The following is a 21,625-nucleotide window of genomic DNA, read 5'->3' on the forward strand; positions in this document are numbered from 1 at the left end:
CGGCATTAATTAATTTTTGTATTGTTCGCTCGCGTAGCGAGCACAACAAGTCATCGAGTACATCAGTGATATAATATATAATATTTGGTAGGACGATGATTTTACCCGCTTGCGACACTTAAACAGATTTCATTGCGTTTTGTCACAAGTGAGTAATTTTAATCATATACAGAGACGACTGAGATCGAAGGATATTCGATCTTGGCAGTCTCGTCGATTAGGCAACAGCTCTAATACAGAGTTAACCATCAGTGATACGTAAAAATGAAATATAGTATAATAGGAAATATAGATATGCGAGAGAGATAAAAAAAGAAATTTATCTCGTTGAATAAGATCTCCGCCAAACGGGGGAGAGGGTTGCGAAAACTTTGTCACGAAAAGAATAATTGTGTATATTTATGAAATTGAACAAGAAAAAATGAAGAAGATGCTAGTTTTTTAAGACTGTGTTTTTTTTTTTTTTTTTTTTTTTTTTTTTTTTTTTTTTTGTGCGATCAATGTCCGTCCATTTGTTAATTTTTCCTAAGACATAAAATGGAATCCAAAAATAGAATTGAAAAGTTCCTAGTAAAATAAGAGAATTGCCTTCCCCTCTACGTCATCTATCTCTTCCCCATTCCGTTAGGCCCCAAAAAGATCGTCTCTTTTTGCTGCTCCATGTTGCAAAACGTCTGAAAAATATCCAAAAATCACCTGTCCAAAAACATTTTACACCTCGATCGATTTACATCGAATACACTGTGTGTGACGAGCGCGATAACTATATCACTACCTGCCAGCTGTATTTGTTTTTTGGCACGGCGCAATAACCAAAATAAACCTTCGACTTTTAACGCACGTCTCACACTTCAGTCGTACGCGGCCATTCGCTCTATTCGCGCACAATTTGTTGCTCGCGCTGATCGTTTTTGTTCGCGCAATTATTTGACACCGGTGAACATACATCATATATATATATATATATATATATATATATATATATATATATGTGTGTGTGTGTGTGTATGTGTATACATATTATACATTGGGCTAGAATTGAATTAGAATTAAGAAGTTTGTTAGAAAAGCAAATAATTGGCATTTCTTTTTATTAATTTATAACATTATTTCTTTTATAAATTAATATGAAACAGTGAATTTTAATAGTATAGTGTAAATATATACATATTTCTATTTCGTTTGTTTTGAAATTGTTTGAAAATTTCAAGAAAGCCACGTGTCGTAGCCAAAGGATTAAGAAGACTTGAACGTTGTATTACGATGGTATAGTATATATCTTGTAAAATTTTACGTGAATAAACTTCGTTTGAAAGCTATTTCTTTTTAAAAACAGAAACACTCATTAGATTTATAATTCGCACATTTAACGTTCACAATCGCGTGACAGTTTCGCGACACGTGTTCCACAAGTATTACACAGTGATCAGTATCATTGTCTTTTCTTGCGCATAAAAATAAACTTTCAATTTTTTTTCTAATTTGAAGCATCTTTAGAATTAAATAAAAATTTTATTACTTTTATTTTTTTATACTTAAATATTATTCAAATTATTTTAAATTATAATTAAACTTTTAAATTTGAATAATATACTTTTTATTATTATCTAATAATAAATCATTATATGTGTGTTAATTATTACTTTGAAATTATATTATAAAAAATATTTGATATATAATTATATATTATATAAAAAAATATTTGATATATAATATATAATTTTATCAATATTTAATCTTTATTGAGGAAAAATTAATTCTTTTTTTACTACATTTTAGATTCTTATCGCATTTAATATTTTATTAATTGCGTGTAGCATATCTCGAAGTATCAGCATATTCTTTGGCATGGCATGTCAAGGCGAAAATAAACTATTGAGTTTTAAATCGGCCCCTCAGTCGTACGCGAACGTTTGTTACGTGTAGTCAATCAAACGCTTATCGCTTGTGTGCTTATCACGTTCGCGTGTCAATTCAACAAGTAAGCTTTTTATTAGTTAAGAGGTCATTGTTCGATGTCGAATTCTCTTTCTCATCGACGAGCGAGAGAGATTCTCGGCGTTATATAAAACTGCGTCGACTCTTGTCTCGTAAATTTCTAGGAATAGACATTAATAACTAAACTTGTGTATCATAAATAAATGATTCACTGGTACATACAAGAAGTGATACCTCTCTGGCAGTGACATTGATTGTGGAAGTTTTGTGTGCGGAACGATTTTTGTCAAAACGCAATAGATCATCGCCAACAATCTCGTTTTAAAATATTTAAAGATATTGCATTTAGATAAACAATATAAAAATCGATTTTCAAATTAAAAATTCTAATCAAAAATTGATTTTACTTTAACGGTATGCCATTTCGATAATAGTGAGACAGGTACATCATGATTAATCGATTAAAGAATATAATCAATTAATAAATGATGTGAAAGCTAGAACAGATGTATCAATGAATGATCAGTGTGATAAAACATATTCTTGTTATATTATTGATTACTATATATGTATATCAAATCTATATTTATTAAAATTATTAAAATTAAGTTAATTGTATATTCGAGAAAAAAATAACATATTTAGAGAATATTTAACAAAAAATTTTACTCTACGCATTATTTTTATCATATATCTACGTTTCAGTTTGTTAATTAAGATTTTAAATTAAACGCAGTAAATTTGCACGTGCGAAATACATTGCATAATAAAATTGATAATAAATTTAAATTAAAATCCAAAAGATATAACAGAGTCTAAAAAATATTGTTTTTATACATCTTGGATTTTTGTGACAAAAAAAAAAAATTATCAAATTGATGATTTCTCAATTATAAATAATCACTATATAAAGTGTTATTACATAAATTCTAATAAATTGTTTATATTCTGCGATATAATGAATTTTATAAATTTAAAACTTGTACTAATTTATAATGATGAGATATATAATGTGCATAATATTATAATATAATATGACAGAGATGATCGCGTTATTTTATACAACAGTAGTAAATATAGATTTGATATACATATATAATAATCAATAATATAACAAGAATATATTTTATCACACTGATCATTCATTGATACATCTGTCCTAGCTCTCACATCATTTATATTCTCAATAATCCATAATGTCAGATCATCGCTCTAGGTCATTCAGGGTCTCGGTTGATCTCGCGCGCGACTACAAAAATAGATCGAGTCTCTAATTCAACTGGTAAGAGACAGATCAACAAATGAAAGAGAAAAGAAGCGATCTCACAGTCATCGTACGTAAATAATTCTACGAATATCTGTGAATGAAAAGTCCGACGCGCGTCACGATGATGTCAGGAAGAGGCGACTACTGAACATCGAGCTCTCGATAGAGTAAATACTCTATTTAAATAAAAAGAAAAACCGCGCGAACGTATGCATTGTGAAACGTCACCTCGAGTCACACGGTATTTGACGACAGATCGCCGAGGACATACTGTCGAAAGCAACCGCACGTGACTAGACGCCTGTCACTACCATTGGCCGATCCGCACTATAGACGACGTAGCTGGTCGATAGGTATCCTCGGGAATTCTTTGCTTGTCCACGTAAGAGACGCCATTGACCGATTCAGTTTGGTCGAGTTTCATCGTCGAGTTACCACGCAAATTTTCGTTCCTCTCTCTCACTCTCTCTTTTTCCTCTCTCTGTCCTTCAACCTTCCCCTCTCCCTTTTTGCAAAACCTGGCCGAGTTGATGAGCAGCGCCAAAATGTTGGAACCGGAAGTAGGAGCCAAGACCGTCAATCTGCGACGAGGCACCAGTTTGAGGATACCGTTGATGAGCGACCCTATCGAAGGTAAGGCTCAGAAAGCGAAATTTACCAAAAGGGCTTTTGAAGCCCTTATTGTTAATTTCATAAATCGTGATCCAATTTTTTAAAATAATACAAGATATTTTTTTATCAGTTATCATATTAGCGTTAATTTAATTTTTTTATATAATTATCAGAGATAATTTAAATTTTTAATCTTTTTTATCGGCTTATAAAATCACATTTTTAAAATTTTTTATTTTATAATTTTAAAATTATATAATTATTTCGAATTAATCTTATTATTTTTTTTTTTTTTTTTTTTTTTTTTTTTTTTGTTATAAATTATATGTAATTATAATGAACCAAAGATATTAAATTAGTACATAGTTACAAGTATAAATTTACAATTTCTGAAGCCAAAAAATAGTTACAAAAAAAATAAAAAAATTATATATCGTTACATGCTTAAGAGTTTTTGAATTAAATGAAGTAGCATTTCTCCATAATGATATATTAATTCTTTAAACGATATTTTATAGCTGTAATATACTTTATTTTTTTTATTTATTATTTTTTATTGTAATATATTTGTAAAAAGAACAATCTCTGCTTCAATTATCTTTTATCTAACAATAAGATAAAAGAGAAGTTTTTGCGTAAAGATTACGCAACTATTTTGAAAGTATTACGAAATTGTTTTTTTATATATATAATGTGAGACATACTAATCTTTATATCTTGTTGATAAAATTATGCATAAATTCGTAATAATGCAAAAAAGAATTCTTTTTCAAACCAATATATCTTTGTTTAAAGCGTGAATTTCGGGATTAAATAATTAGTACTTAATCGTTGGTCTTGCTCTGACTCATCTTCATAGCGAAATAGGAGCTCTTGTATTATGAGGAAACTCGTCAAATAGAACATGTACAGTGTTACGTACGTTAACATTAGAGACATATGTGATGCATGACACAAGCAGCACATAACATTTTCTCGCATGTCACGGTGTGTTATTACGCATTATGTACTCATTAATAGTGTAAGCGTGTGACGACGGTGAAATCGTATATTTGTGTTTTTACGTCACAGAGATTTCACATTTTTCAAAGCGAAGAAAAGCCGACTTTATTTATTTATTCCAACTATTGTAATTTTATTCAAATAGACATGTTTAAAAATGAGTTAAATAATTAAATTATGTTCTGTAACATCTTACAATACAGATTGAACTAATGTATGTACGAGTATACCAGAACATTTTATAAGAAGAGCAGTCGTGAATACAATTGACAATAATATTTGTGTTTCAATATAAATAGTTCAAATGTAATTAAAATGTAATTTAAATCATGCGCATATATCTAATCGAAATTAGAGTTTATATCGATCGATATTTTCATATTTAAATTGGTTGCTCTTCTTTGACCTTTACCAAACACGAAATATGTATAGGACTCGACAGTCTCAGTTCGAATGTCTCAAGGTTTCGAAGACTTTTATCGGGTTTGCCGAAGTTTTCCGACGAGGCTTACGTTGATCGATGATGAAAGTAATTTTCCAAAGTCCCCTCGATGGTATTCCCTCGAAATCCAGCAACCGGCAACTTCCCCGTGACGCATCGGGACGACGACCTGGAGTTTCCGCGTCCGCGTGAAATTTCTGTTTTAAACTCGCTCTTGCTCGACGCTATTTTTGTACGATCTCGATGCTATTCCGACGCGTTTGATTGTTTATCTTTCAACATTGTACAAATGCCATTTTGTACTTATATCGCGAATTTCCGAAATTAGACGTGATTGCGACGCGGCTTTGTCTGGCAACTGTCTGATAACTGACGTCACACTGGTTGAATTATGTATGTTTGTGACAAACGAGTGATTCTACACGCAAAGTAACTGTAAAATCATTGAGATGCGTCCAACTGCGGTCAGGCGCAGCTGACGATGTTGCAAAATTGCAAAAGGAATAAATACCAAAATGTATGGTATATATTATCGGTTTTAATTTAATTCATCTTTCACTTTTTATCTATATTTTAATATAAATTCTTTTAATTGAAAATATTTAGGATACACTTTTTACGTTATATTTATTTTTTATATCAGATCATTTTTGTTACTCTAAAATTTTTTTTTTTTTTAATTCACCTTGGCTAATTATTTCTATATATTTGCTCATCAATCCATGGAGGATTATGTCTGGATATGTTTTTATTACGTTATTTAATGAAATCTTATTTTTGTGTAGGAAAAATATTTAATTTTTTGATACATTTTATATATTTTAATATATTTTTTAATTTTAAATATTTTATACATATGCATATAATATATGAGATAATTACATTCATAGTTTGTGTACCTACATTATTATAACAACTTAGCACAGTGAAAATTAATATTAATGTCAAAGACAGCTGCACATCAATGTGTCATGCAGAAGCGGAAAGTTGAGAATCGTGCGAAATACATACGAAAACTTAATACGCGTCATTACCGGTTTGATTTGGATCACTGAATCCCACACTGATAGATCGCATTTGCATATTTTCATTGAATTGAAATATGTATGCCGTGCGGATTGCCGATAGCATCTCGATATAGGGCGTCTCGATATATTGTCGTCGCATAAACTTCGACCTTTATCTAAACCCACGACGCGCGTTCGTGCAAACAGAAAATTGTACGTTTCTGCTCGAGAATGCTTATGGTCGGAGAAAAAAAAACACTTTTTTTTACGCATTTACGTATCGCGTAAAACAAAACGGAAAATTGTCGATAGTCTACATCGATTACGAGATATAGTTTGAAACGTAGAACAAAATAAAAATATACAGATCATTTATCTCGTTTCTTGTCATCTTTAATCTTTAATAATATAACTGTCATTGTATTAGTAAAACACATGGATATAATAGATGTATGTACACGGTATATAATGAATTGAGAGAAAGAAATAAAAATAAATGGAGACGATAGAAAAAGAGAGATAGTAAGCTTGAGGAGAAAAGGAGGTCGGAAGAAACCGTTTGCACATCTTAATAAACACTCTTCAATATGCGCAAACATAAAAGAAAAAACGTAATGGAAACAGTCGATATTGGAAACGGACCAAGTGAACTTATGTATAAATGTTAAACAACATTTTGAAAAAAGCTATTCATCGTTTGTTTTCTCAAAACATTTTTTAAGTATTTTGATATTTTTCGAACGCGCATTAAGAACATTGTGTGAACCGCTCTCTTTCTGAGAAAAATGTTTTTCTCATAGTTGTTCAGTATTTTAAATGAAAAGTAAATCACAATAATATATTTAACGATTAATCGTGTAATAAGAAGTTACAATTTGTCCAACTTAGGTACTTTCATATATTAAAAAATTATTTATAGAAAAGTATATAGAAAAATATATAGAAAAATTATGGATTAAGAATTTTTATACTTAAAATGTTATACATTAGATAAAATTTGCAGATTTCTCTTCTTTGATTTTTTTTGAAAATAAGGAGAGGTAGTTGTATGTGTTCCACTCAGCTCAATGACTATTTATAATGTTTTACTGCAACACAGAGTGCCAGAATTATTTCAACACATTTAATACGATGAAACCGCGGACATTTGTTTCTCTTTACGAGACAGCAGCTGCATCTAACAGTGACAATTAAACATAATTACTTATGCGAACCACTTTTGTTCTAATACTGCAGATAAATAGTTTGGATACACTATATGAACAATCTCTCTCGGTTTACGCGATCGATCGATGCCTTACCGTAAATAGATTAACTGTAATGGAGAGCGTAAGATAATGTAGCGGACAATTTACACGAGCACATTCTGGATAAAAGGGCAAATAGGCCGATAAGATTGTTCATTATTTTCGCGTTTGTTAAGAATAAAATGCAATTGTATTGAGTCTGAGACAATTATGATTAGACTGCGGTGCAATTATCGAAGAAATTTTGAATAAGATGATAATAAATTTCGAATAAAACGTACTAAAACACGCAGAATTGATTAAGAAAAGTATACGTTCATAAATACATTCTATTATATACATATATAATTACGTACCATTCGACGAACAGTTTAGACAATCTCCACAATTACTATTCACAGACTATATGAATAATATTTTATATATGTATATCCATATGCGTGTCTTTGACCAAATTTATTGATCGCTTTGAAAACATTTTTACTGCTTTCACAAGTAACAAAGTAAACTTTTAGAAATAAAAACCTTATTTGAAAGAGTTTATTTACAAACACTTGTGCCTGTTGTTTTTCAGCGAAAGATAACAAACATTATATGAATATAAAATATTTGTTAACATACAATTCGCAGACAGTCATAAATAAGTATTGCTTACGTAAGTAGATAGATACCAGGCTTAAGAATATATTATCTCTGCTAATCTCATTTTCGTCCGCCCTGTCATTTCTCGAATTGACATTTGCGCGGAATTTATATACTTGATATAATTTTGATGAATTCAATTTCTGATATTATAGATTTCCGAAAAATGCTTACTTGCTATATATCAGTCTTTGTGCTACATGAAAAAATTAGAATTCTATCAGTGCTGAAAATAATAATAAATAACTAGAAATTCTCGTGTGTGTGTGTGTATAAACATTATAATTTATAAATTATTTTCTTTCAGACGTTAATATAAATTTTTTTTTCAAATCTTATAAAGCAAAATTATTTTGTACATTAAAAGTCAATATTTTTTTCAACATTTAAAATTTTCGTAGTGTAAACTTTTTCCATTCTCGATGCTAAACTTTCATTAAAAAATACATTTGTGTTTTTTATTTGATTTTAAAATTCGTTTCAATTTATCCTTATTTAATAGAATTTTCGTCGAATTTTTCTGCAACGTTATTGTCCATAGATGTGATTGTCGTATTTCCTCCTTTTCGGTCTCGTATCGCATTGCCAAGTTCTGCGAAGCACCCGAGGCTGTTTTTCTTCAACCTACACAATTCCCAGCATTTACAGATGAAAAGGAATTCCGGAGCGTGGCGGTTTTCAGGAAACCGCCTACGAAACTGCTTCATTGTCATTCCGTGTGTCGTGCCGCAAATAATTCGCGCATCATTTTCAATCGCGCTCAACGCGTCGTCGTAGGTACGTGTCGCAAATTTTTCGAGCGAGATGCAGCGTTTTCCCGCATAAGACACACGGAACATGCGGGAGATGCGCGGCGCTTTGCCAAAAACGTGGCGATACCGGTATTACATTCGCATTTCTTCTCGAGAATTTTCAGTCGTTGGACAGAAGGCCACGAGGTCGTATGGCGTTTGTTGACCATGTAGAATATCTCACGTGAAAAGAGAATATATATATATATATATATATATATATATATATATATATATATATACATCATTTTTGTCGCTGTTATCATCTTGCATTCGTGTCATTTCTCGAATTGACATCTGCGCGGAATTTATATAATTATAGTATAATTTTGATGAATTCAATTTCTGATATATTGTAGTTTTACGAAAAATGCTTACTTGTTATATATCAGTCTTTGTGCTACATGAAAAAATTAGAATTCTATCGGTGCTGAAAATAATAATTAAGAAATAACTAGAAATTCTTGTGTGTGTATGTGTGTATAAACATTGTAATTTATAAATTATTTTCTCTCAGACGTTAATATAAATTTGTTTTCAAATCTTACATTATTAAAGTAAAATTATTTTGGACATTTGTATATTTCGTATAAATAAAGTGTGTTAATTTTGTCACTTTTTTCATTAATAAATAATACATTACCTTTAATTATATGCATATATATTAATTACATTTAAATTGTATATAAATTTCTCTCATTAATATTTCAGCTTTTTACGTTGAAATAAATTAATTACAAGATTGACAATTCAAATAAAGAGGATCATATTTCCATTTCTACAGAAATATTTTTTCTCTCTTAAATAATCAATCCTCTGTGAATTCACCGAAATTATACTGTTCCAATCTTTACTTTGAAAACTCTTTTAATTTCCTATTCTTTGCGCTAAGTCGGTTTTTCAATTTTAATTAATTTCATATCCTAAAAGATCGAATTGTGTTTTTCGAAAAAATATTGCTTCTCGAAATTGAAGATTTCGATCGAGATCAAGTGTCAGATCGGTAGCGGACTAGCGATCTTTACTAACATGGCTCTGCGAATATATCAGATTCAAGGTAAGCCGGTGCGACGGACACGAGGCGTAAGTCACTTAGGCTAAAGGCACTAGCGCTCGTAATGCGTTCACGTAATGCAGGTAGTGTGAACCGGAGACGCGATGCGCCGCATTAATACAGGGGGCTGACGTAACGCGCGACCGGGGGCTTTAAATGAATTAAAGTCGACGACGGGGGCGAGTGAGCTCGTCGGACGTCGAGCGTACTGCTGTCATGTGTTTCGTTCCGACCTTTTCGCTGATCTTTTTCATTCCGATTGTCTCGTTTGACCATAGAAATGAATTTATAGCGATCTATTGTGCTCGTCGAACTAACTTCTTTCGAAGAAATTACGCGAAAAGAGAGAGTTGTTGTGAGAATGTTCGGTAGTTTTTGGAGAGATGCGTCGGGAAAAGTTCTGCGACCGAGTAGGCTACAATGTAAGAAATTTTTGGACTATTGAGATATTGGCCGAATATATTTTGCTTCGATAGCTTGTAGATGACTTAAGTGTTGCGAATCTTTCGTGAGATATATTGAAAGAATTTGCGAATTTTAATCCACGATTTAATTGCAAATTATTATCTTTACAATTAATATATCAAATATCGAATTAAAATTAAAGAAATAAATTCGTCATAAAAATTGGAATCGAATATGTCACATTTCGCCGATTAAAGTTAGTGCGAAAGGGGGGCACTTTAATAATAGTTTCCTGCATCTTTCAATCTGCTCGGATTACTTTCACTTCCGCATTTGATGCGATAATCACACCGTCCAGTGATAGTTTAATCATAGGCGTGGATGCGTGAGAACGACTATCTAATCATAATCGTGCGATATTAAAATTTCAGAGAGCGAGCTAGGCCTGTGTCGCAGCGGTTCCTTAAAGATTTCACGGATCACCGATGCCGATCACCTCGTCGCGCGAGAACGGGCGCGTCTGACGAACGCGGAATCATCGCCGTCGTCAACGTCGTCCTCGTCGTCGTCGTCGTCGTCGTCGGTTGCGTCGTCAGACAGATGCGCGAGCTGCAGCATCAACAGCAGATCGTTCCGGTCCGCCAGGCGTCACGCACCAGCAAGTGACGCACCTGCGCCGGAGTATCTCGCCAGGAGTCTCTTGCAACTCGGATGTCCTGCCGTATCGATGCCAACGTAAGTTTCCGGCATTTTCCGCCCTCTCTCTCTCTGAGAAGTAGAATACTAATTACGATTGATACGATTTCGATGAGGTCACATTTTTTGTGTCACAGGCACAAAAAACAAGCTTTGCGTCAATCGCTTTATTTCCATTCATGTCATGAATAAATATAGAAGTGATTTGCGTGATACACGCGTTGGTGTGACGTTGGAATGTGAACTCATTGCAATCATATATTCTCTGCTTGACAAATTGTTTGTCATCATTAAGCCAAAGCGAGAAAAGATACGTCGACAGGACGGCCGAAGCGGCTGAAGGGTTAGTCCTGGTTATGTAATTCAGGTGTATGACGTAACGTGAGAGAAAGAAAGATCCCGACAACGGTTAGGTTCGTCCTGCATGCGTGACCACGAGAAGCAGAGGCGGAAAGAACAATCTGATCGTGCCTTTCTCTTTCGCCCGTAGTTTCGATGCATTTGAAATGAAGTATTGTTCATACAAAAAATCTACTGTTGCGAAATCGTAATGAGTTTTTATAATAAGCTTTACTAATGCAACATGTAACGACCGAGTATTGTCTGAACAATATTTAAAGCTATTCCTCGTAATAAACGCCTCCTGACATGTCCCAGTCGTGCTCAAACCCTCCTTTGTCGGGTCGGAACGATCAAGCTTCCGTGATCGCGAATGGGAATGAACGAGTGGAAGAGCGAGTTGTGAACGGTCCCTCCTTTAACGAGGAAGTCGTTTTTGCGTCGCGAGAACCTCGTCGGGCAATTAAACGTTCGTACGCGGTTGTCGAGTGTCGACACGATGTACAGTCGATGCGCACACGTCTATCGCAAATAGAGAGGTAGAAAGATGATGTGGAAAAAAAAAAGATGAAAGAGTCGGCAATTGACACGAGATGCTTCAGCTACAATTGCCTCGCAATAGCATGAAAATTGAATTTAACCAAGTTGTATTAATTCCAATTATCGAAACGAAATTTCAAATTCTGAGATGTTAAAACTTAGTGTTATCAACTAAAGAGCAAATATTGTAATTAAAATAGAGATACATAAAATAATTGTTGTAAAAAAAATACGCGAATATATACATAAATATAATAGGGAAAATACGGGTGACGAAAAATATTGACGCGTTACAAAATATACCGCATCAGATGAATGCCTCTACTAAAAAAAAAAAAAAAAAAAAAACAGAATATAAAAATAACACATCAACAAGAAGCAAAATAGATAGATAAGAAAACAGAAAAGTAGAGGAAGAGCCCGGACGTTTACTAGAAGATTGATCACATAATTCTCCTCAAGGACTAAAAGGTGAGAGGTGAAGATATTATTGAATGGCCGAAACACACGCGCGATCGCGCAGGTATTTTTGGTGATAAAAATCAGACGGAAAGGTGATTCGTGTGAGAAGGAAAAGTATAATAGACCAATTAACGAATCGTATTCGAGACCGGCGAGCAAGCGGTCGCGATCAGCTGACGGCCATCACGGCTGTCACCTGCTGTGTCTGTATCGAGAGAAGGGAGCGGAAACGCGAGTCTCAGGATTCATCTCGAAACGGCGCTCGCGTGAACACAAGGCAGCTTCTGGTTGCTGGTGTATGCACCATCGTATAGCCATATAGCCATCGCGATGATATTCGGTCAATAGGTGAGTCTCGCGGCGCAGACGCGGCAGTACCAGTCTGCCTGTTGGCGCGCGTGTGCGTGTTGGCTCACACATACACCCGTGAAAGCGGTGTCGAGAGCGGAGAGTAGAACAGACACGCTTCGCGTCGCATTGCCGTATTCTTCCTCTCATCGTCAGGACTCGTCCGGAATATCGAAGCAGCAGCGGCGCCTAAGTTGCAGCTTCTGTCATCGTCGTCATCGTCCTGGTTATCGTATTTTCTCTTTCAAGGGGAGCGCCGGACTTGTGGGAGGAAAGCCCTCGTCGACGGTCGTCCGGCGACGATCCTTGGTGACAGTTCTTTCGGTGATAATCGGAGATTTGAGAACATCAAGGAATTCAAAGAAGCGAAACGTCGACTGAACTGTCGATATTTCAAGAGGAGGATCTTCTCTCGAAGAAATAATAAAGAAAAGGTGCTACCTCAGCTGATGAGGGAGAGTGTCTCATCCCGAGGCGCGGACTCCGAGGTCGTCGTTTGACTCGCATGTCTCGTCAACGAGAGGCGAGAAACGGAAGGAGGATGCGGGAAGATTAGGATAATTGAAGCTGCGCTTCGAGCGCGTGGGACAAGACCTAGTTCCAGCTTAGAAGAAGGCTTTGCATGTGTCTGCAGCTGTGAACAGCAACAACGCGAGACAGTGGCGCCTCTCTACTGGACTGCCAGTTACGATAATACTCACCGCAGGTGCGAACCCGAAGGCCGCTTTGAAGTACCGGTCGAAAAAAGTGCCAAATTAGTCGATTCTTCGCTTATATTCATCTAACCGGTCATCATGATGTGACATCCTTCCATGTATATTTTTCATAGAGTTACATTGCATAATATTTTAATTTTTTTTAGATTATAATTGCTCAAAGTACAATAAATTGATTTAAATTATTATTTATAAATTCATCTTTTTTAAATTCATTTGGTTGAAATACTCTGGCAGTATAAAAAATGTGCGAGATATAATGAAAAGATTTAAATCGCAGATCTATTTTTTAAGAAAGATTGAAAGAATTGATGGTAGAAAGTTGAAAATATTAAATTTAGATTAGCTGGTTTAAATTTGTAAAGAAATTTTTAAAGATGTTTTTAAAGAAATAAGTAAATAGACTGAACTCGTCAACTCGAGTCGTATAACGCTATTATCATTTTTACAACATTACGTACTACATCATTGTATATGCAGATACAATGTTTGATTTTTTTTTAACAATCGCTTTTTAACAATCTTATCGCGATTATGCATGCAACTTTGGAGAACTGCCCGTGATAAGTATCAACGCCTCCAGGTCCTTGTCAAGACCTTACGAACTCCGGACAAAAGGTCATAGATCAAAGATCACGTTCTCAGTTATCAGTTGTATTACAAAAGGCGAAGAGTTAATAGAGATGAAGTAGATCTAAATACCGACTATATCTAACTGGCTGTGATTCTATCAGTTGACAAATATATAGATTTAACACTTGCATGATTTCCACATAGTGGCGACCCCATTTCGAACACTAACGCGGATAAGAGAGAAAGCTCATAAATAATTCTGCTCAATGTAAATTTGTAATACATGTAATACTATACTAGTATACTATACTAGTTGGCAACTTGAAGGTTCAGTGCTTTGTTAGTGATTTGTCATGACAAAGAGAATACGGTGTCGCGAGCAAAAATAGTTGGCGAGGTTTAACGTGAACAATGCGTCTCGTACGAGCGCGAGATGTGAAATAGGAGAAATCGTTACATTCGCTACTAAATGTAGAGTAATAAAAAAGGCCGGCTTTTTTTGCGTCAAATGGACTTTGTTGCGGTTGTGACGAACGTTTCGCAGTTGCAACAGAGATACATTTGTCCTGTCATGGACACTCCCGTCCAACATGATAAATATGAGAGCAACGGTAGAGAATATGCGAAATTTGCCTTCTCTTGCTCACATTGTAAAGTATATATACTGTTATTCTGGAAATATACTTCCGCGATAATGCGCCTGCACTGGCGAAACGCCAGCGCGGGCTGAGAACGATCGATTCCACAATCTTGTCTCTGTTCTACGAAATGGATGATATAATAAGAATCTCCAGAATGAGACTCAAAATGAAAAAAATTAAACTTAAAAATTGTAACTGAAGTTATAAATGTTGAATTTTTAAATATAGATATTATTATATATTTATAAATTAGGAGGATTTCGTTTAACATTATTGCTAATTTATTTTTCAGAAATATTCTGCATTCATTAAAAATTGGTTAGAAATTTTAATTTTAAGGAATTAGGTTGCCTTTTATTTATAAATTTTTTCGTAGTTTTGCTAAAGAATTTATTTTTTATTTTTTTTTTTTAAATTGTGAAAATCTAAAGTGCTCTTTTGATTTAAAAAATCGAGTATATTTTAATTGGAACATAATTTTATAATAAAAAGAAATATCAGTTTAACGAGATGGATGAAAATATTTTTGCAATTATTTCGTTATCACATTAATGTTCGTCGGTTTTCTATTTTATTAAGAATCTAATGGACGGGAGATGAAAGTCTTCTTACAGGATTGGATATCGCTAGAATAAAAAGCTGAACGAACTAATTTACATGTAGCAATTGCTTCAGTAACGTATGCGAAGAGCGTGTTTCACGGAAGATTGGAATCTTTCCATTGCTCTGGTTGAACATGTATTACGCGATCTGGTATCTGTCGCATCGAGATGGAGTCAATTAACTCGCGGCTTGGTTAACTCGACCAGTTAATTTCCCGATTCGCGTCGATGGGATTTACCACGCTTCTGGCGACAGCTGATTATGACACTTGTCACTGCAACGTCTGTCGTCATGCCCTGAGCATTTTCTTCAGCCAGTCTCGGGCTGAGAAATCTGCGTGCCTTATGCTACGCACGATTAAAATAATTATTTTTGCAGTTGATAATATTTAGCATACATTTGATATTCATATATCATCACGTTGCCAAAAAAGAAATTAAACTCAATCACAAATTTTTATTATATTTTGCGATAAAAATGATATATTATTCTGTAATTTAACTCTTTTCATAATTATTGTATTTAAGTATATCTATATTTGTGCATACATGTATCTTTCGTCTTTAAGGGCGGGTCAATACACATCTACTAGTGTTATATCGTGTAGTAATAATCTGTGTCATCTAATCCCACGTAAACCAGTCATCGCAGAAAATCAAGTTGAAATCTCGGTTTCTGTTGCGGTCAACTGGAAGAGAGCAGATTACTTTGATCAATCTGTCAAATAAATTCGACAGCTGCGCGCGTCTTAGTTTGAGAATGCAATTCTATATTCGTAACACAATTATATTCTTGTCAATGGGATGCAAATTTCGTGGTGCAGGAAGATACGAAGTATAATTACAAGGGAGAAACGTTCAGCTTTGCGCTTTTCGGCACAGCAAGATGAAACTCTTCCTGGTTACTCTTCCACTCGTCGATATACGATGTCTCGTTCTGTTTCAGACCTCGTGGCGGTGTCGGATCGGAGCAGCCGCCGAGCAGCGACAGCGATGATTATGCCACCGCCCATCAGGGCGCAGGTGGTTATGGACAAAACCTGGATGTTTACACCGTGCCCAAAGTCCAGGTGTCGGGCCCACCTAACGTCGATGAATCCGCTTCCGTCATCAATGGGTGAGTCAATGAACAATATCATTTTAAAGATGGTTGTTCCTATGTTTTTTTTTAGTTAAATTGGGCCAAATTTAATATAATAATTTAATATAACAAATAAAATTAAAAAGAACCAGAGGGAATCATTCAAATCTTGATTAATTTTTAACTAATCTTTATGAGAACGCGAGAATTTAATAAAAAAGAAATATTAACAATGCTTTGATGAGTGTAATTACATTAATTCAATAGAGAAGAATAAAAGGTTTTTTTTAATAGATATTTAAAATTATATTAATCGATTCGAGGCATTATACAAACACTTCGTATATCTATATTGACATATTCATTCTTGAAGTATAACTATTTTATGAATGAATTGCGTGTAACATGGATACAAAAATACAATCACATAGAGATTCTAATCGACAGCTAGTGACAAACAACTTGAAATATATATCAAACATCTCTTGAATCAACGATTTTTACACCATTCAGTTTTCTGCTGTATAATATCTTAATGACAATAATATATTTACAATATGAACCATAATTAATTAAAGGTGTCTATTCTCTGGAAAAATATGGAAAAGCTGGAATTCTCAGGGATTTTTTTATCTAAAAAATCAGAAAAGTTTCATGGCAGTTATTTGGGATTTAGAGAATTTTTTCGAAAATTCTCTTTTCGATAATTTTGCTCTCATATTGTAAATAGTCAGACGTGTGAAACTAGTGTTACTCACTTCATGGAAACTCCTTAATTGTTTAAAGTTTTTTATTTTTATTAATTATAAAGTTCTATAAATTCTTGATAAATTAAACAAATCATTACGGCTATTAAACAAAATAATAGGAATAAACTGAGACGTCAAATTTATGCTGCGTCTTACTTTACTCGCTGACAATTTTTTAAATATTTTTTACCAAATTTTAAGAGCTTAAAAATTCTACTTTAACAATTTTATAAAAAGTTCTATGCTTTGAATTTATCGACTATCACTAAAAATCTTGATGTTCTCTTATTTGAAATTCTTTTTTTCTTTATTTAGAATTTTGAACAAAAATACGTGGGAGATCAGGGATTTTTTTCACAAGATTTGAATAAACACCCTATTAATGCAATAAGATATTTTATAACAAGACACAAAGTTAATAATCAATAATAGCAAGTCTACATAATTTATTTAATTAAATAATTAAAAAAAAATCAATTTTTATATTACAAATAATAATAATAATTTCTTCATTATACAACTATCTGTTGTACAATTATCTTACTATTTGTTTTTAATTTTTTCCATTAAAAAAAATTTCATTACATGCAATTCAATTATCAAGATATGATATTTTAATCCAATTTGCACAGTACAAACTTCGAATTTATCACTAAGTATTTTAACGAAGTTCCATGCAGTAATTTTGATTAGCGAATATACCGTCGATATACCGTTTAATAAACGCGCGTGCTATTTCAATGATTCGATCACTAGCGTCTTCCTCTCGCGCGCCAGATGTTCGTCGTGAGACACAGGCAGGTGATAAATGAACGATTGGTGCGTCACGTTTGATAAGCGCAGCGGTGGTATCACAACGGAATCATTCGCGCATTTTCGTATATTTTCGTATTGTTCAGTATCTCCCCGTATTTATAACAAAATTGTTGCCTTATCGCTCCGTGTAATGATATATGTATCATTTGTCTGACGCTGCTAGGCAAGTAAAGAATTGTTCGTCGATTTCGTCGAAAAGATGAGTCAATAAAGAACAGTGCGAATTTTCGATGACCGGATTTTAATCCGTGCTGAGAAATCGAGGGGAAAGTATCGAGTTGAGTGGTCCTTGTGAGGATTTTAATCCTTTTTGCGACAATCAAGACTTCTCGCGTGTGACGTATGAATCGCGTCGCGATTGAGTGCCACGAGATGATGAGAGCTCGTAAAACGAGAACGACACTACAAATCCATCAATTCGAACTTCATAGTAATAAAGATGTATCGTCGGTGTTGAAGCTCTCTCGAAATTGCAAGACGCAATTGTTGAGGAACTACAAGGTCGCGTTACACTGGTTGAAAATTAGAAGATCGGCAATACGCGATGAAGGAATGTCGTGTGTATATCATGAAGAAGAGGCCCATTTACACATGTGTGAAAGCGCATTGGAATGGTGAGTGCATCGCGACGGTCTTTTAGCAATTTCAAGTTTATGTGTAAATGGTAATTATTTAGAAGAGAAGAAAAAAGAGAAAAAACGAACGTATATATGTGAGGGAAATCTTAAATTTATAATTTATAATAATTACAATATAAGAGTAGTTGTGTAGAATTTGAAAAGGCTTATTTTATTAAAAAAAATTCTGTATACATACACGTGTTTGAAAGTCATTTAGAAGATGTCAATTTTTTTAGAGACCATTTTATTCGATGTAACCTTTTACATTTCTACATTTTCACATACGTGATTAAAATGTAAACAATTTGTACGTTCACTTAAAGTGACATCTCGTTGCAAAAAACTTATCAACTTACACAATTGATAGTTGACCTGTTTATGTCATCAATGATGGATATGTCATCGCTGAGATATCCTTTCAAGGAAAAATGAACAAGGAAAGACGATTTGCTATTTCCTACACACAAGGTTTCGAGGCCTTACTTGTGAGATATTAAAAAAAGTAATTGAATAAATTAAAAACGTGAGATGTATTAATAAATTTATGAAAAGGATTTATAAAAATAAATTTTATATCTACGCTTTATTTTTTTTTAAACATAGCATAGTAAAGCTTTTGTATAAAACATCGTTCATTTTGAATCCTAATTAATATTTGAATAAATAAAATTTAATAAATTAGAAATACAATATAAGTTTCTGCAGGAAAGGAATCATTATCATTTAGCGAGAAAATGTAATTATCTGACAGTATATTTCTTATCGACTTATTCACGATATATTTACTCTACTTATTCTGTTGTTTTAGCCATTAAAGGATTGTTTCACGATACGAATTGGCGACTTGATAAATGATTCAAGATATGTCTATAATCTAATGTAATGACCGCATTAATGGAATAAATAGCGAATGTCGATTCACGCGAATGTACATAATTTAAAGTACAAATGTATGTGTGTATATATGTGTATCAAAACTGCTCTAAATCGATTCTAATTTCACGAACTATACATGTTATATAAATGCAGCTTTGAGATAGCGAATAAGCGCGATAAGCCATTAAACGTTGATCAATATGTTTCACAGACCGTAAACAAAACGCCCGCATTTGCCTACGTATTTTTAGAGCAAATTTTTTTCACCGTCCAAGGGCGAGGTTCGAAAATAAATTGTTAAAGAATTCCTCCATACGCGAGTTGTGTGTTCTTTAGTTTATTTGCACAATTTTTTTCGCAGACAAATAAAATGCGTAGATTAATGCGAGGATGTGTATATATAAAAATAAGAAACAAAATTTTCTTATTAAATTACTGAAATTATATTTTTTAATTTTTTATTTATTCGGAGAAAGCAATTTTATCTTAATTATTATCTATCTTATTTACTCTTCTTCATTATTGACTGATTATTACTTATAAAATCATATATACATAAATATATTTTTATCAATAACGTCAGTTGTGTGTCAATTAAACTTAATAATAATGTAATTCCATTTACGGCTTGAATATCTTGAGATATCTTGAATTAATTTACGATTATTGTGTTAGTCATAGCGTTATAAATGTATTCTGGTAGCTAAAACGGGAGCTATTAGCTATGAACTTTTGCGAGGATTAAAATTTCTTCGTTCATAGATAAGACGCACGGATAACCGTCATAATACGAACGGATGACAGTATTTTATGATAGTTGATAAGTAAATAAATAGAGTTGGTGTGTTTTTATATTTGTAACACGTCAGGAAGCAAATATGAGAATTAGTCTTACTAGTGCCAGCCGCGAGATCATTAGAGCAACAATAGGCCAACAAATGTGGATGTTAGATCTATCTATTTCCTTTGTAGAGGAACTGTATTACTCATGCTCGGCGTGCTAATGACTTTTGAACAAAATATAGTGGCACGACGTCGCTCGATGTTTCAACTTGATATATAAGCCATGTGTGTATGGCTTTATTACTTGCTATGTTTTATAGTAAAAATTCTAAACTGCTGGCTATTGCCGATTTTGATAATAAAGTAGAATTAAAAAAAAATAGTTTATAAAAATAAAATTAATTGAATTATAATACACTGAAATGTTCTTGTCAATAATATTAACTTAACAATTGTTATATTGTCATAAATATTCAAATTTGTTTATCTTCCTAATATAAAATGATTTTTAGATTACAAAATTTTTTTTAAGCATGCTGATGACTATGATTAATATTTTAAAATTAATATCAAGAACCATTGTGTGTTTTTCTTCTTTCATACACGAGTTAGAAAAAAATAAAATTGAATTTTGCATAACTTGAATAAAATCAAATGAATAGAAAAAAAATAAAACAATTTTTGCATACATATTTATATTTATATTTGTGTGCAAAGTTTATATATTCAGGAAGTAAACAAAAGAATTTTATTATTATATATTAATTTCCGTGTTATTACGGCCGTACTTTTCAAATTGCGTTTTTAAACTCGGAAAAATCAATTGTAGGAAGCCAGCGGATTTCTAAATTCGTCGGGTGATAAAATAATGAGAGATGAACTTTGCGTGCAGCAATATACTCGATTTAGATACGACATTAGCGATTCGGACAGGCCAAGGCGACGGCGGTCGTTAATGCCTAAATAAGTTTGCATTTAAACTGTCGTACAGCCAAAGTGCATTGCTGTTGGGACAAATTTATTGCTGTCAATTCTTCGCTCTATCTACAGTCCGACCCCTGGTCCGACTTTAAATAAAATTCGCGTCAAATATTTAACTAGACGAATTATGCAGAAATTATACGCATCTTGCAATTATCTCTAGGCAAAATTTAAAATACGACGCAATTTGATGGCAGGGTGTTGATTAATACTTAATATTTTATTCAACAAATTAAATCACGCAATTAAAATTTCATTGTATATATATTTTATTGTAATGTATTCGGCGATGTGTCAAGGCAAAATCTCTTGTTTCTTAAACTATTTTAATAACTCTGTATATAAAAACTGATAACATTTTTTAATCATTTATTACAATATCTATGAACAGATAT

At 33.1% G+C, this 21,625-nt stretch overlaps 1 protein-coding gene across 6 annotated transcripts in view; it reads left to right on the forward strand.

Moving 5' to 3' along the window:
• Positions 1-8: 8 nt before the first annotated feature.
• The window catches only part of LOC140665029 (uncharacterized), a 63,343-nt gene continuing 41,726 nt past the window's right edge, over positions 9-21,625 (forward strand). For 2 of the 6 annotated variants that reach the window (XM_072890698.1, XM_072890699.1), the window contains exons 1-4: positions 9,086-9,118; positions 9,879-10,005; positions 10,839-11,142; positions 16,271-16,441. In XM_072890698.1, coding sequence (XP_072746799.1) covers positions 9,101-9,118; positions 9,879-10,005; positions 10,839-11,142; positions 16,271-16,441 — 620 coding nt within the window. In that variant the 5' untranslated portion in view covers positions 9,086-9,100. Of the gene's footprint in view, positions 1,267-2,871; positions 3,839-4,454; positions 5,349-9,085; positions 9,119-9,878; positions 10,006-10,838; positions 11,143-16,270; positions 16,442-21,625 lie in introns of those variants that run through there. The other 4 variants (XM_072890700.1, XM_072890701.1, XM_072890702.1 and 1 more) reach the window with 4 other exon arrangements.

This window comes from Anoplolepis gracilipes, chromosome 4 (assembly GCF_047496725.1).
Source record: "Anoplolepis gracilipes chromosome 4, ASM4749672v1, whole genome shotgun sequence".
NCBI classification, from domain to species: domain Eukaryota; kingdom Metazoa; phylum Arthropoda; class Insecta; order Hymenoptera; family Formicidae; genus Anoplolepis; species Anoplolepis gracilipes.